At 46.4% G+C, this 17,130-nt stretch overlaps 4 protein-coding genes across 6 annotated transcripts in view; 2 read left to right on the top strand and 2 right to left on the bottom strand.

Annotated features, from left to right (window-relative positions):
• LOC116818951 (uncharacterized) overlaps positions 1 to 17,130 on the top strand; it is a 923,585-nt gene that overhangs the window by 184,397 nt on the left and 722,058 nt on the right.
• The window catches only part of LOC116818947 (uncharacterized), a 211,885-nt gene that overhangs the window by 149,838 nt on the left and 44,917 nt on the right, over positions 1 to 17,130 (top strand). The window lies entirely within an intron of this gene.
• Positions 1 to 17,130, bottom strand: part of LOC116826458 (uncharacterized) — a 614,657-nt gene that overhangs the window by 571,531 nt on the left and 25,996 nt on the right. Inside the window, exon 1 of one of the 3 annotated variants that reach the window (XM_075071425.1) lies at positions 15,754 to 15,841. The exons of the other annotated variants lie outside the window; for them this stretch is intronic. The gene's annotated coding sequence lies outside the window, so the exon portion shown is untranslated. Of the gene's footprint in view, positions 1 to 15,753; positions 15,842 to 17,130 lie in introns of those variants that run through there. 3 annotated transcript variants of the gene reach the window in all.
• LOC116818948 (uncharacterized) overlaps positions 13,239 to 17,130 on the bottom strand; it is a 791,372-nt gene continuing 787,480 nt past the window's right edge. The window contains 3 exon segments of the mRNA XM_075071409.1: positions 13,239 to 13,445; positions 13,448 to 15,382; positions 15,754 to 15,870. Of these exon segments, the coding sequence (XP_074927510.1) occupies positions 13,255 to 13,445; positions 13,448 to 15,382; positions 15,754 to 15,870 (2,243 nt within the window). The 3' untranslated portion in view covers positions 13,239 to 13,254.

Genomic DNA, 17,130 nt, shown 5'->3' with positions numbered 1-17,130 from the left:
TCTCAAGTTAGCAAGTTAACATTTCATTAATACTTTGATAAAATGTAATTAGCATAAAATATCTATGTTGAATTCTGATTTGGGGTCCATAGGAATGGAGCAACTCCTTTGATTGTCCAAGAGGTACATTCCTAGGGGTTAAAGCAAAGAAACAGTGGAAGTATATGGCAATAAAGATTGTTTTCTGTGTGTCTAATGGCAAGGCATTGGTCCCTGGGAAGGGAGGTGGAAGAATGCCATATCTTATACTGACATGTGCCAACTTTTCATAAACTCAAGGTTGGCTCTGTGGGAAGAACGTCTCCCTACAGAAGAGACTAACACAACAGGAACAGGGATTCTTTGTTCAGTCTGCAACTCTGAATAAGACACAATGATTTAGTTCTTAGCTCCAACACCTGGCAATTTGCTGACCAGGCCTATCTTAGCAAGCAAGACTTTCTGTTTACCCAGCTTTCTCTTAGCTGGTCACTATTTGCTAGGCCTCTGGTCCTTGACCATACTCTGGACTTTGGGTCTGGAAAAGAGCTGGCGCAATCCATAGACCAGGTTGTTATATAAAATGCACATGAATTTTAATCCTTCACATCCAGTAATGGCAAAGCTCTTGGTTCAGGCTTGTAGCAGTGATGGAATAATCTGTAGGTTCAAATCAAGTCTCTGGAGTCCAACCACAGCTGGATGGTCATTCTGTCCTTTGTACAGAGCTTCAGTTTGTAGCAAAGTCCCTCCAGGATTGAAGACAAGATGGAGACGAGGCATCAGCCTTTTATAGTCTCTTGCAATGTGGTCTTTGCTTTCTTTGTCCTGAGGACACTCTATTCAGCACGTGGTACAGAAAAACCTTAGAGTTCTGTCCATAGGCAGGTCCCTGCACACCTTGCTGAGTCACAAGGCGTATCTGCCTTCTTTCAATGGGTTGATTGTACAGCTGATGATCCTTAATGGATCATCAAGCAGACTAGGCAGAACTGACACCAACTTGTCCGGGGTGTTTCCCGGAAGCATAGCACAAGTTTGAAATACAGACAGCATAGAGCCAATATTCATAACATCAACTACAAAAATGATACACATCTAGAGACAGCATCATTATAATCAGCCAATCAGAACTTCTCCATAGACCCTTTACACGACAACCTTTCAACCATATTGGCTGCAAATATAGAACAGTGGTCACAATGGTGATCTGTACAGTTACAGATTATGTCAATAACATCACAGGAGGTGACCCGGCATCAGTGAGACTGATATTGGAATAGCCTCCAGTTTTGGTGTTCTCATTTGAAAAAAAAATTGTGAAATTGGAGCTGGAGCAGCAAAAAGCCACCAAAATATTCTGAGGGCTGGAGAAAAATGCCTTCTAGTGAGCTATTGAAAGAGCTCAACCTCTTTAGCTTATCAAAAGAAGATTGAAAGGTGATTTCACTGAAGTGTTGAAGGGCCTTAATGGATAGAAAAGATTGGGTATTAAAGGGCTCTTGAATGGAGCAGAGAAAGGCATAACAAGAGCCAATGGCTGGAAGGTGAAAAGAGGCAAATTCATATTACAACTAAGGCCCAAACAGTCAACAGGGAGGATGATTCACCATAGGAACAAGCTACCAAGGAAAGTGGTGGATTCTTCATCTCCTGATGTCATTCAATGAAAACTTGATGCCTTTCCCCCAAAAGTAGCTATTGTGTCATACAGGAGGCCTGTGACATGAAGGGGGTCAGATTAGATGCGCTAATGGTCTCTTCTGGCCATAAAGTCGATTAATTTCTGAAAAACTGAGTGTAGCATTGGGAGCAGCGTCTGATGTTTTCCTGTCTAGCCGGCTTGCTGCCTAGAACCAATGCTCCTTGAATGGGGTGATCCACAGGGAGTAGCTCAAACCTCCACAGTGCCTGGCCACGGGCAGGACATTAGCACAGCAAGGGAGGGGTGTGGCAGTGACATCACAAAGGCCTTTTGCAGGACCTCAGACTATTGGTCAAGGATGGTGGGGAGGTGGTGACCTCACAGAGAGATGCTGACATCAGCCAGGCAGGACAGGGGCGAGGGGCCAGGGAAACCTCAGAGACCCCTGTGGCTTTGCTTCAGCAAGTCTCCTTCTCCAGGTCTCTCTTTGAGGACTGACAGAGTATACGGGTTCACGTATGTGAGCGCTAGGAGGAACTTCTTTCGAGTTTTCTTCTTCACTTTCAGTGATTTTACTAGAAAACAGCTGTCCCTGTTTAGAAGGTAAGAGCCTCCTCGAGGTTTGAAACCTATTCAGTCTGATCCATCTGGTGACAGTTGAATTCTAGGCATGGAAAACATGAGCTTAAGAAGGCAGAATTTATTCTGCACCCAGGATTTTGTCCCTTAGAATCACTGGGGACATTGGAGTTTGTCCTTTTTGTTTCACCTTTTCCTCCATCCCTCCCTCCCTCCTTTCTCTTCGTCTCTTGCTTTTTTGTCCTTTCTCCTGTTCCCCTCCCAACACCAGGACACACTGGAGCCGCACTGCTGGGACTCTCTCTCTCTCCTGCCTTTCCCTGACTATTAAGCCTGGCCCTGGTACTACTTCCCTTAAGTGCTGTGTGGGCAGGAGGAAGCACCTGGCAGCTGGAAATACAAGGACCAAATTGTGGGCATCAGGTGAAGCAGCAAGAAACACAACCATCAGGTCAACCCACAGGAATCTCTCACCAGACTTAAATTCTAGGGCCCCAGCCGACTGAACCAGCCAGACCAAAGCTCTAGGGGGCATCAGTCACCCAGCAGAATGGAGAAAACTCAGCCTGTTGCACCTAGGAACAAAGAAATCAAGCACATTGAGCTCCAAAGCCTTACAGTAAACCAGCACAGCACCAGGAGGTCCACCTGGGATTTGAACTCAGATGGCAGGAGTCAGAGTCCTGAGGACTGAACCATTACACCCTAGGACCTGTAGCTACTGTTATTTCAGGACTCCTGTGACCCTCAGCGGGTCAGTTTGCACATGGCACTCATTGTTTCCCTCCAGCTCCTTCCTCTCTCAGGACTCTCTCTCCTCCTGCATCTCTGCTGCTCTCCTCCCCTAGACATTGAACCCAGCCCTTGCTGCTGCCAACACCAACTGACAGAAGGGCCTATAAGTCCCGTGCCTGAGGGGAGGCCAATGCATGTGGTGGGCCATAAGCACCACAGGTTTTAACCCTGTTTGTTTCCTTCCCCATGGCTCTTACTCAGATTCTATGGACATTCACCTGTGGCTGGGGTATGAATCTGTGGGCACAGCATTGTGCAGTGGGCTTCCAAGACAGCCTGTAATTCAGCCTGGGGTTTGCAGCTGTGCCCTGGCCTGGAGGCAATTTTATCCAACAGATGGGGGATGCACTGGGACCAGCTCTTGCCTCTTTTTCGTGAACTTGTTCCCCAATGAGGACACACCAGAGATCACTGCAATCTACCTAGGGAACGACCACCTGGAAATATTCTCCAGGCCCCAGCTGATTTGTAAAGTTAAACACAATATTGCACAACAGAACTATGGGGCTGGGTCCCATAAGAAACAAACGGGAGCAGGGAAAGAGAGAGTACAGAGGAGAGATGGAATAGAAAAAAGTCTCTAGAGATGAAGTAGCTGGAGAAAAGCAAGGAGTGCAGTGGACAACAGGGGTGGCAGGTTTGTAGAAATTTTGGTGGTGCCCAAAATGGATAGAGCCTGCCCCCCCCAAACTTCACCCCCACCTTCCTAAGGCTCTGGGAGGGATGTTGGGTGGGGGAAAGTGGTCTGGGGTGCAAAGGATTGGGGTGCAAGCACTGGGAAGGATTTTGAGTGCAGAAAGGGTGAGAGGGTCAGCTCTGAGTGGGAGTTTGGGTGGGGGAGGGGGTCTGGGGTGCAGGCTCTGAGATGGAGTTTGGGTGCTCAGTACAGGCTCACATGGGATGAGGATGCAGGCTCTGGGAGGTAATTTGGTGGCAGGAGGGTGTGTGTGGGAGTGGGTGGGAGTGCAGGCTTTGGGATGGATTTTGGGTGCAGGCTCTGTGCTGGGGGTGCAGGCTCTGTGAGCATGTTTGGGAATGGGAGGGCGTGTGGATGGGGGACAGGCTCTGTGAGGGAGTTTGGGGGCTGGAGGTGTGTGGGAAGGGGGTGAGGATGAACGCTCTGGGATGCAGTTTGGGGGCTGGGTGCAGGCTCCAGGCTGGGGCAGGGGGTGGGGGTGAGGGGTCCCATAAGAAACAAACGGGAGCAGGGAAAGAGAGAGCTTTTGGATGGAGTTTGGGTGCAAGCTCTGAGAGGGAGTTTGGGCAAAGGCTCCTGGCTGAGGCAGGGGCTGGGGGTGCAGGAGGAGTGAGGCACATGCATTCAGTCCTTTCATAGGGCAGAGTTTTAAGGCTATTCAGATTTGGGGAACTATTCTTTCTAGCATCTCCCTGTGTAGATTTCAGAGGTGTTCACACACTCACCCCCACTGCGCTGCACTGTTACACCCCAATCTAGTAGAAAGGCTGGGAGTCTTCAAGTTCAAGGAACAGGGACAGAAAATAGAAAAAGGAGCAAAATGTTTCTAAGATTATAAGGGGTTGGATCTCTGCACCTCTCAGGCTTTGGATATACCTGGGGTAGAAACTGTAGTTGGAGTTTAGGAACCAGGTAGTGGCATAGATGCTCCAGCACGTTGGGCTAGCAGGTTTTTCAGGTACAGGGAGACTAGTGCAGGCTGCATAGCCTGTCGCTGTTGTGCTTCATTCCCCAGAGGGGATCAGTCCTGGGATCCTGGCAGTCAGTCTCTCTGAGGCTATGTCTACACTTGCAGACTTACAGCGCCGGGAGTTAGTGTTGCTCAGAGAGCACTGAAGAGAAACCGCTATTGTGTGTTGACACTGTCAGTTGCCTGCGCAATAGTGTGTTCACACTTTCAGCAGTATTCAGAGCAGTGCACTCAGTATCTCACTGAGCATTTCTTCCTCTTATGCTGCTAAGAGTTGTGGGAAGGTGAAGGGAGTCATGGTGCATCCTGGGTCCTGTCGCAATGCCCCGTGATGCATTGTTTCACATCCCAGCAATCCTTGTGCTTCCATTCACATTTGGTGCTGTCTTTCAATGGTTGGTGTATTGAACATTCTGCCTCTTTGGGCAGCAGGAATAGACCCCGCACTGTTGACCCGTATGCTGCTCGCTCTTATTAACATATTATGAGTGGCAGTGGAGTTATTCCTTAAACTAAAGGCAAGGAGTTCAACATTGATCTCGCCACACATAGTAGCTATGACATGAGATTGCTTGTGTCATTCATGGAGGTGCTGACCACAGTGGAATGCCGCTGTGGAAACAAGCACTGAGTGGTGGGATCACACCATCATGCACATCTGGGATGACGAGCAGTGGCTGCAGAGCTTTTGGATGAGGAAAGTCACATTCAAGGGACTGTGTGATGAGCTCGCCTCAACCCTGCAGCACAACGACACAAGAATGAGAGCTGCCCTGTTGTTGAAGAAGCACATGGCAATTGCACGGCAGAAACTGGCTACACCAGACTGCTACCAATCAGTCGCTAAACAGTTTGGAGTGGGAAAGTCAACAGTTGGATGCATGTTGAAAAAAGTGTGCAGGGCATTAATTGCATCCTGCTCTGAAAGACACTGATTCTGGGCAATGTAGTTGCCATTGTGGATGGCTTTGCACAACTGGGCTTCCCTAACTGTGGTGGGTGATAGATGGCACACATATTCTAATTCTGGCACCAGACTACCTAGCCAGCAAGTACATTAATCACAAAGGGTATTTTTCAATGGTTCTCCAGGCACTTGTGGATCAATATGAGCATTTCACAGACATTAATGAAGGCTGGTCCAAAAAGGGGCATGACACACACACACACCTTTCAGAACACTGGCCTGTTCAGGAAGCTGCAAGCAGTGATTTTCTTCCCAGACCAGATGATCACCACAGGGGAAGTCGAAATGTCCATTGTGATCCTGGGAGACCCTGCCTATCCCTTAATGCTGTGGCTTATGAAGTCATACATGGGGCACCTTGACAGCAGCAAGGAGAGGTTCAACAACAGGCTGAACAAGTGCAGAATGACAGTTGAGTGTACTTTTGGCCATTTAAAGGCCTGCTAGTGCTACCTAGATGGAAGGCTGGACCTGGCCAATGACAATGTTCCTATGCTTATAGCCATGTGCTGTACGCTTCATAACATTTGTGAAGGGAAGGGTGAAAACTTCACTCCAGGCTGGACCACTGAGGCTCAGCACCTGGAGGCTGAATTTGAACAGCCAGAGACCAGGGCTATTAGAGGGGCACACAGCAGGGCTACAAGGATCAGGGATGCCTTAAGGCAGCAATTTGAAGCTGAAAGCTACTAATATTTGTTGCTATGCATGGGAGTGCAGTGCTTGTAATGTTAGGAGGTGATTGTGATTGGCGCAGACAGTGCACTATGAAGGCTTAAGAAAACTCCCTGCTGCTTGGCAGGGTTCTGTTTGCTTTCAAACCAAAACTATTCTTTTATTAAAAAGCAACCACCAGAGGAGAGAGAACAAACAAAAAAGAAAAACATATCAGCACTGTGGGGGATGTCGGAAGGCAGGGTCCCATGAGGAGGTGAGGTCCTGGGACGGTTGAAGATTTGTGTTATGTCCAGGTATCATATCCAACCTTATCCTTTGGAGCACAGTGCAGCAGATACTGTACTTCAGCAGGAATAAACTGCAGAGGGACGGGTGTTGAGTGCAGTGGGTACTGGGAGGCCACAGGGCTGGACTGTGATGGGGCAGGAGTGGAATGCAGTCGGTACAGACTGGAGCCAGGAGGTTGATAAGAGTGTGTTGGCGGTGTCGGGGGGGTATAGGAAACAGTTTTGCGACAGCGGCAGCAGGGGAGGGTGGGCACGGAGCTGCTTCGTTTGCAGTGCTAGTAGTTCCTGGACCGCGTCTGCTTGGCACTCCATAATGTATAAGAGCCGCTACGTGGCTTCGTTCTGGTGCACTGCATTCTCCTTTCAGTCCCACTTCTCGCTGTCCCGCCACTCCTTCAGTTCTTGTCTTCCGGCCATGGAGTGCCTCATGACATCATGTGGAAAGTTCTCTTTAGTTCTTCATGGCTGCTTTCTAATTCTGAACAGCCATTCAGCTGCCAATAACAGTGAGAGGCTGGACTCTCAAGGGCATATCTGTGAAGCCAAAATGCAACATGTTACAGAAACAGTGTTGTTTGCAACACACAGACCATTGATGCAGTGATTTAAAACACAGCCACTATGCACATACCTGTCACTAACTGGCTGTCCCCAGCCAAGCACACATGAGCCACAAGACCCCCAAACGGTAACAGCAGGGGCAGCGGAAATTACTGTCCAGGACCATATTTTACAGCTCTCTTGGGGAGACAGCACTGTAGGGAGGGGGCTTTATAATCATTTGTGTGCCCATATTTTCCACAGGCTGTTTTCATTATGGAAGATATCTTGCTGCTGAGAGTGAGCAGGGAATCAAAGGAGGGTCTTCTCCAAGACTGCGGTGTCCGCCCTGGCCCTTATACGGCTCGCTTGTGTGCAGCAGTGGTCTCTGCCCCCCGTTCCCTCAGTGATGCCAGAGTGGCATGGGAAAATTACCCTTAATGGGACAAGAAACAAAGCAACTCTGCCAAAGATCCTGCAGCAGCAGCTTGCCCAGTATCTCCGTGAGAGTTTCATGGAGATCTCTGGGACAGATTCCTGTGAAGTGAGGGAGTCAATCAACACCCTGGTCCATTGCTCAGACTAGGCATCTGGTTGTACACAAATTATACAGACACAAGCCTGCTTTCTGCAACCCTCCTGCCCCCAACAACTTGCTTCTGTGATTCCTCAGATCAAAGCCACTTACCAAGGGCCTCCTCTCCTGTTTGTGCTTCACCAAGCTCCGACAGCTGCGACTGGCTAACCTCCTCCGGAGTTCTTATCTACTCTGCGCTGCATGCATCTCTGACTTCCAAGTCGTCCTCTGCCTCTGGGTCCTCCTCCACCTCACATCATCATCCAAGATTTACTCCTCCTGGCTTGGTCCACTCTCAACTGGCATGTGAGCCACTGAAATACTCATAGTGGCCACAGAGGAGGTGGGGTCACCATGGAGTATCACATCCAGCTCTTTGTAGAAATGGGAGCTTGTGTGTGCAGCGCTGGAGTGGCGTTTTGCCTCCTGCACCTTGTGGTAGGCGCTCCACAGCTCCTTCACTTTGACCCTACACTGCAGTGTGTCCTGGTCATGGCCCCTTTGTCTCATGCATCGTGAAATCTGTCTGTAGGTATCATAATTCCTATGGCTGGAGCACAACTGAGACTGGACAGGCTCTTCTCCCCAAATGCTGATGAGATTCAGCAGCTCAGCACTGCTCCAAGTGGGGTATCACCTGGTGCATGGAGCAGGCATAGTCACCTCGAAAGATGAGCTGAGACCACTGCACGTGTCACCGAACAAACAGGAAGGGAATTTTCAAAATTCCAAAGTAATTTAAGGGGTGGGATTCATGGCTGGTCCCTGAGGGCAGTGCAGTAGAGTTCAAACTGATGACCAGAGAAACAAGAATAGGGATTGTGGGACACTTCCTGGAGGCCAATCACAGCACTGAAATCCACGAGGGTGTCTACACTGGCACTGCGGCACTGTAGCCCTGGCACAGAAAGATGTACAACTCTCACCGGGGTGTTTTTTGTTTTTTTACAGACCCACAACTGCGCTGTTTCTGCTCATTAAGTGGCTTGACAGTGCGTACACCTCAGAAGTTACACAACAGAAAGCTGCTTTCCTGAGCAGAAATGTGCCAGTGTAGACAAGGCTATAGATGGCTTACATAAGAACCCAAGATTGATCATACTGGGTCAGACCAATGGTCCATCTAGCCCAGCGTGATGCCTGAGAGCGACCAGTGCCAGATGCGTCAGAGGGAATGAACAGAAAAAGCTTGTTGACCTGCAGGGTGAGGGTCTTTCACCGTTATCTTTAACTTCATTGTTGTCAATTCCTACTTATCCTATCTTACCACAACTCCCCTGAGGTCTCTGGGCAAATCAGGAGTGAACCACTCCTGTGATACAGGCATGTCCCAATCCAACTGAATTGAGGCAGACTTTGGGCCAATGTCAGTTTGGAAAAGGCTCGCTTAACCCAGCAGGTTTCTCAAAGTATCTGTTGCTGTGAACCGCATGTAGTGTGGATGTGTGAACCCCAAAGATATCAAACATGAAAGAATCACAAGGCCAGTTCTAAGGAAGTTTCCTCACAGATGTTGGGAGACAGACCTGTCCTGGCTCACAAACAGCCCCCAACCTGAAGCAAATACTCATCAGCAACCACACACCACACAACAAAAACACTAACCCAGAAACCTATCCTTGCAACAAAGCCCGATGCCAACTCTTTCCACATATCTATTCCAGTGACACCATCATAGGAGCTAATCACATCAGCCACACCATCAGGGGCTCGTTCACCTGCACATCTACCAATGTGATATATGCCATCATGTGCCAGCGATGCCCCTCTGCCATGTACATTGGCAAAACAGCAATGCCCTTCTGCTGTGTATATTGGCCAAACCGGTCAGTCTCTATGCAAAAGAATAAATGGACACAAATCTGACACCAGGAATAATAACACTAAAAAACCAGTAGGAGAACACTTCAGCCTCTCTGGTCACTCAGTAACAGACTTAAAGGTGGCAATTTTGCAACAGAAAAGCTTCAAAAACAGACTCCAATGAGAAACTGCTGAACTTTAATTAATATGCAAACGAGATATCATTATTTTAGGTTTGAACAGAGACTGGAAATGGCTGAGTCATTACACAGATTGAATCTATTTTCCCATATTAAATATCCTCACACCTGTTGTCAACTGTCTGCAATGGCCCATCTTGATTATCACCACAGAAGGGTTTTTTTCTCCTGCTGATTATAGCTCATCTTAATTAATTAGCCTCTTACAGTTGATATGGCTACTTCCACCTTCTCATGTTCTGTATGTATATATATCTCCTCGCTATATGTTCCATTCTATGCATCTGAAGAAGTGAGCTGTAGTCCACGAAAGCTTCTGCTCAAATAAAAATTTGTTAGTCTCTAACGTGCCAGAAGTACTCCTGTTCTTAGAGCCAGGCCTGAGGTTAAACAGTTGTGCTCAAAAGGAAAAGAGGCCTCACCACCTATAAAAATAACTGGTTGCAAAAACAAAACAAAAATTACATTAAAAACCCAAAACAAAAAACCAACCCAGAAAAGCTCCCATCACACATCCATCAGCATTGTAGATTTTGACATCTCCTGCCTGGTGTGACATCTTTGCTTTGCAAACAATAGACCTGGGGAACTCTGTGGCTGTTACCTTCTAACTGGGTAAAAGGTTGCACATCTTGTCTCAAGTAATTTTCCTCCTAACAAAAGATTTATTTGAAAATTGATCAAAATTAATTCAATTTTAAATAGAAATAATTACAGTCTCTACTGGGTCTCTATTCTCATACATGCTATTTCTCTCACCTATTCCCCCACTCTAATTCCTTTGGAGTGAGGTTTTAATTTCAGGATTAGTCAACATTTCCTAGATAGCAGGAGGGGGCAGGGAGAGAACTAGAAGGAAACCTGAATTATACTGGAACATTGAAAGTTATCACAGAATCAGTCTCTTAAATAACACTAATTTATGTTTAATTTCTTTGGTGCTGGTACCAACGTATTCAAAAATTACAAAATATAAACCTATATGGCAGTTTTCTCTTAATTCCCATTTCCACCCAATAAGCTTTGTGTGAAGTCACATTCTACAATAACCTAGGAGCCTTCCACTTCTGTGAGTTCATTTCTCTGTGGGTCTTCTCCCAGAAGTGTGGGTGGAAGGGGTCTCACACTACATGGGAAGGCTGCATCATGAGGAAAAACCACCTGGGCTCTATTTTCACACTTTCTAATCTTTCAGAGTAGCAGGAGGTGGAAAAGTGATTCAAATGCATAAGACTCAAGAGCAAAACTAAGAGACCAAACCAGAGTCAGGACTCAGCATTCATGTATCCTGCAGTCTGAACTTGGAATCTGATACATTCCCTTGTTGAGATATTTTAGGGTTAAGTATAACAATAAGATGCTAATGTGCTCACAAGGTATTAGTGGACAAAGGAATATGTAGGCAATATTCTCGTTTCTAATATTTAAGGTGCAAATTTTTCAGTATTTCTTTGTTTAAAATGTAAGTTGCCAGATTTTTCCCTTCTCTGTTGCTCATAAAGATGCGGCTGCAGAAAAATGCCCTTTGTGTAGAAGAAAGTAAAAGGAATGTTATCTTCCCCTCCCTCCCCTTCCCAGCTACATGAACCAGCCTGGGCTTAGGGCTCCTTCCCCTGCATCCGTTGAGAACTGTTCACAGCCCCTTCCTCTCTCACCTGGAAATTGCTGAGGAGAAAGATTTATGGCAACAAATTGTTGCAAAGAAATGTTTTTCCAAGGTAAAAGTATGTGTAATGCTATGAGCAATAGATAGAGGTGGGTTTACTAACAGTGAGTGTTTCTATTACTTAATAAGGGTTTTTGGGGTGTTGTAATGAATGCAGGCGTGTACATTCTAACCTAAAAAAAAAAAAGTGTGCGCTGAACTAATTCAGTGCTTACTGGACAATTGGGTCCAGGGGAACAAGTACTGCAATAAAGAAGCCCATCCACTCAAATCCGCCTCTGGGTCAGCCTGCTCCTTCTTCTAACATCCCCCATTGGCTACCATCATTTGTCCAGCATGGAAGTGCTTCTTGTCCACGGCAGCCAGATTGGGACCCATAGGCATGGAATGGCTCTGAAGGAATCAGTTGCTTCTCTCTGTGCTTCATCTAACTTTGGAGCCAAATGGTAAAAGACAGCTGTTCCCAATTTCATCATGGCGCCTTTAGGAGTGTGATCAATGCCACTTAACTAGGGAGCAGGGTTCTAAAGAGAGTTTACCTGGGAAACAGGTCACCAGAGCTTCCATCTCTGGGGTGAAAATCAACCACCACTACCTGCAATTTCTACCTGAGTTCTTGTCAAATCTTTGACCTTAAGTATAAAATTACTCCAAGTCTCTGGTGTAGAATTCTTCACCAAGCACACAACACAGAAGTAGCGACAGTGAAGTATAACTCCCCCAAATATGCCCTTTGATTTCTTTAATCTGGTACCACAGATTTAAATTGGGGACTAAATTCAGATATGGTTTAGAATCCCTGCAAGACAACAATGTCAGGTATCTATTAAAAATAGGTATCTTTCTGCAGCTATATCACAGTCAACACAGATTCCATTTTCTACACATTTGCAGCATCTCCTAGGATGAGCTGAACAGAAACGTCACTTCCATTTTTCACATCTCTACCTAGATAGGGATTGCATTTGCCAAATAATAGGCAACATGCATCTGATTAGGACGGAGATATCTTCAGGAGCAACCTCCTGCACGGCCTGGGCCACAACTGCTTTGGGAGCCCAATGCATGGGTATTTTGCTGAGTTACAAGTCATTTACAAGTCATCCTCTTCCCATCCTTTTAGAAAAAATATTGACCTAACCAACTGAACAACAGGGGCGTTGGGATGGTGATGAGGAATAAGGGAATCCTTCTGACTTGCCCTAACTATGTCTGTTGTTACAGTGGGTGAAATGATGCTTTTCCCTATCCCTGCCCTTTGTTATAGTTCAATATATTTTAAGTGAGGAAAATAGTAGCAAAAATGTCTGCTCCCCAGCACAACCTGAAGCAACATCAGAGCAACTGGGAATGAAACAATTTGTTCCCCAAGGGAGAACTTGATGACTAACAATTGCTTTGAAATGGGGGAACAGTATAACCGTGATGCTCAGGGTTTGTTTAGACTAGGAAGTGATGGAGTTTAGGTCAAGACAAGAGGAAAGCTAATGCAAACCACTGCACCTGGGCTGCATCTGTACTACAACTTTTTACACCAAGATCACTAACTTGAGCAGCCAACACCATGTACAGTCCTAGGGGATGTAAGGCACAGGTAGTTTTTGCCTCAGTGTACCTTGTTGGGATCAAATCATTCCTCCACCTGGAGGTGATGAACATTCCTGGCTAGAGGGACACACACTCCTATGACTCAAAAGGAAAGGACTTGATAGAAAAGATCATAAGACTGACCCCAAAGAAGGGTGAGCTGAAAAAGGTAGAAGCAGGCAACTTATCTGGCAGAGCTGAGAGACCATGGTGAAGATGGTGCAAAAATCACTATGTGGGAATTAGCAAATGTGATTTTTTTTAAAAAAATTTTTTGGCCAGCCCTAGTCAAGAGATTTATTACAATTCTCTCTCATGTGGATTTTCTGATATCTAATAAGGCTTGAGCGCTGACTGAAGCTTTTCCCGCACTCAGCGCATGTGTAGGGTTTCTCTCCCATGTGGATTCTCCTCTGTGAGATGATGTTTGAGCTGTGCTTGAAGCTTTTTCCACACTCAGAGCACGTGTATGGTGTCTCCCAGTGTGGATTCGCTGATGTGTGATAAGGTTGGAGCTCTGATTGAAGCTTTTCCCACACTCAATGCATGTGTAGGGCTTCTCCCCGGTGTGGATTCTCTCATGTCTGATAAGGTGGGAGTTCCGACTAAAGCTTTTCCCGCACTCAGTGCACGTGTAGGGCTTCTCCCCAGTGTGGATTCTCTGATGTGTGATCAGGGCAGAGATGTGACTGACGCTTTTCCCACAGTCAGAACATGTGTAGGGCATCTCTCCTGTGTGGGTTCTATGATGTGTGATCAGGGCAGAGCTCTGATTGAAGCTTTTGCCGCACTCAGAGCATGTGTAGGGTTTCTCTCCCATGTGGATTGTACGATGTGTGATAAGGTTGGAGCTCCGATTGAAGCTTTTCCCACGCTCAGAGCACGTGTAGGGTGTCTCCTCTGTGTGGATTCTCTGATGTGTGATCAGGGCAGAGACGTGACTGACGCTTTTTCCACCCTCAGAGCACGTGTATGGTGTCTCTCCTGTATGGATTCTACAATGTGTGACAAGGTTGGAGCTCTGATTGAAGCTTTTCCCACACTCAGTGGATGTGTAGGGCTTTTCCCTGGTGTGGATTCTCTGATGTCTGACAAGGTGTGAATTCCGACTAAAGCTTTTTCCACACACAGTGCACGTGTAGGTCTTCTCAGTGTGGATTCTCTGATGTCTGAAAAGGTGTGAGCTGCAATTGAAGTTTTTCCCGCACTCAACACATGTATAGGGCATCTCCCCTGTGTGGATTCTCTGATGTAAGATGAGGCCTGAACGATGACTGAAACATTTCCCACACTCAGAGCATCGATAAGGTTTCTCACCCACGTGGATTCTCCTATGTGTGATAAGGTGTGAGCTCTGATTGAAGCTTTTCCCACACTCAGAACATATGTAGGGCCTTTCTCCTGTGTGGCTTCTACAATGTGTGGTAAGAGCAGAGCAATGACTGAAGCTTTTCCCACACTCAGCACGCATGTAGGGTGTCTCTCCCATGTGGATTCTACAATGTGTGATAAGGTTGGAGCTCTGATTGAAGCTTTTCCCACACTCAGTGCATACGTAGGGCTTCTCCCCGGTGTGGATTCTCTGATGTCTGATAAGGTGGGAGTTCCGACTAAAGCTTTTCCCACACTGAGAGCATGTGTAGGGCTTCTCCCCAGTGTGGATTCTCTGATGTGTGATCAGGGCAGAGATGTGACTGACGCTTTTCCCGCACTCAGAACATGTGTAGGGCATCTCTCTTGCGTGGATTCTACGATGTGTGATCAGGGCAGAGCTCTGATTGAAGCTTTTCCCACACTCAGTGCATATGTAGGGCTTCTCCCCGGTGTGGATTCTCTGATGTCTGATAAGGTGGGAGTTCCGACTAAAGCTTTTCCCACACTCAACGCACGTGTAGGGCGTCTCCCCTGTGTGGATTCTCTGATGTAAGATGAGGCCTGAACGATGACTGAAACATTTCCCACACTCAGAGCATCCATAAGGTTTCTCACCCACGTGGATTCTCCTATGTGTGATAAGCTGTAAGCCTTGATTGAAGCTTTTCCCACACTCAGAGCATGTGTAGGGCTTCTCTCCTGTGTGAATTCTACAATGTGTGATCAAAGTAGAGCTCCGACTAAAGCTCTTCCCGCACTCATGACATATGTAGCATGTCTCTTCCAAGTTGATTCTGTCACGTGTTATAAGGTCTGAGTGGCTACTAAAGTTTTCCTCTGGCCTCTCCTCAGACTCACAGACTTCTGCTTTTTCTTGGAGTGCACAACTCCTGGAAACATTCCCTTTCAATCTTCCTGATAACGTTCCATGTGGTTTTACTTGCTCAGCATCTTCCTGATGGGGTTTCTCCTCCTCATTCTGACTCACAGTCCCATCACCTGATGGGAGACAGAGCGAATCCAGACATAGGTCACTCCCTGCACCGGAAAGGAAGGAAATTTCAGGGAGAGAAATCGACAAAGGGATGAACAAACCAAAACATGTGTGCGGGAGAGATCAAACCTATCAGGAGTTGATTTTCCCCAAACCCTTCCACAGATGAGAGAGAAATGGATCAGTTTTGGTCCGCATCTCACCGGAACACTCAGGGGAAAGCGAGATGGGGAAGGGACCTGCTGCCAATTGTCAGTCAGAATAGGAGGGAAGCTATGAGTGACATCTGCCATAATGATTCCACATCTACAGGGAACAATCCTGAACTTGGAGACATCACAGGGTCTTTGTAGGGCATCCCAAAAGTTTCCTGCATTCCCAAACAGTTTTTAAGTTGGTTTAACCAATTCCTCACCTGTGCAGGCAGCTCTCGGGAGCACTTCTTTCTCAGAGTCCTGGAGGTCCGGGACCCATGGCTCTTCCCCTTGTTCTAGCTGCAAGATCACATCAGGTTTGGTAACCGGAAACCCTACTCCAGGCAAAGAAAACAAGGGAGGTGAGTGGAATTTGTGGGATACTTGTCACCAAGAATATTCCATGGTTTTATCCCCAGCTCATTTTTAAGCAGTAACATCCCAAGGCCAGCTTCCTTGGCTCAAAGTGACAGGAGAGTTAGTATTATGAATCATATTCATTACCTTAGTGCCTAAGGACCAACTAATACTGGATCCCCATTGTGCTAGGCAAAGTACAAATGAAAAGAGTAGCTGGGCCATGCCCTGAAGAATTTACAATCTAAACAGACAAGACAGACACAGAATGGAAGAAGGGATAGAACCCACTGTTAGAATATAGATATTCAGGCCTGCCTGTAAAGCCCATTATTTAAGAACTTACGTGTATTTTTATCACTTAACTAGTTACAGAGTTATAAAAACAAAGAATCAAAATCACAGTCCACCTGTGTGTGACATTATTAATATAATCTGGGACCATATAGAACATGGTTGCAACAAAGGTCCTGTAGTTGCACCAAATCTTATATAAAAGGGGGTCATATAAAGTGTCTAAGACCAGGTTATGGGTTGCTGGTTATGATTATGCTGTCTGTGTGCATGTGTCATTTTGTAGTTAAAGTTATGAGTATTGGCTCTGTACTGTCTGTACTTCAAACTTATGCTGTGCTTTTAGAAGACATCCCAGACAAGTTGATGTTAGCTCTACCTAGCCTGCTTGATGGCCCATTAAGGACCATCAGCTACACAACTGACCAAATAGAAAACGGTTCTCTTCGATCCAAAGAATTCAATGCCCCAACCCAGGTCAATATACAAATCAGATTCTTACCCACAAATCCGCTGTGCGAATCCTTTTAGAATCTAAAATCTAAAGGTTTATTAATAAAGAAAAAGATAGAGATGAGACCTAGAATTTGGTTAAATGGAATCAATTATATACAATAATGGCAAAGTCTTTGTTCAGGCTTTAGCAGTGGTGCGAGTAACTGCAGGTTCAAATCAAGTCTCTGCGAGTACATCCCCCGCTGGGATGGGTCATCAGTCCTTGTCAGAGCTTCGTTTGGAGCAAATCCGTCCAGACTGGTAAGAAGCAGCGATTGAACACCAAGATGGAGATGAGCATCAGCCTTTTATTAGCTTTTCCAGGTTGTAAAACACTTCCTTTTTTCGTACTGTGAAAAAATTACACAAAATTGGATTGCTGGAGTCACACGGGCAAGTCCCTGCATAACTTTGCTGAGTTACAAGCATAATCTACCGTATCTCAGTGGGTC

Source organism: Chelonoidis abingdonii, chromosome 11 (genome assembly GCF_003597395.2).
Source record: "Chelonoidis abingdonii isolate Lonesome George chromosome 11, CheloAbing_2.0, whole genome shotgun sequence".
Lineage (NCBI taxonomy): Eukaryota > Metazoa > Chordata > Testudines > Testudinidae > Chelonoidis > Chelonoidis abingdonii.
The sequence above is the reverse complement of the archived record's forward strand: the minus strand, read 5'-3'. Positions and strand labels throughout refer to the sequence as shown.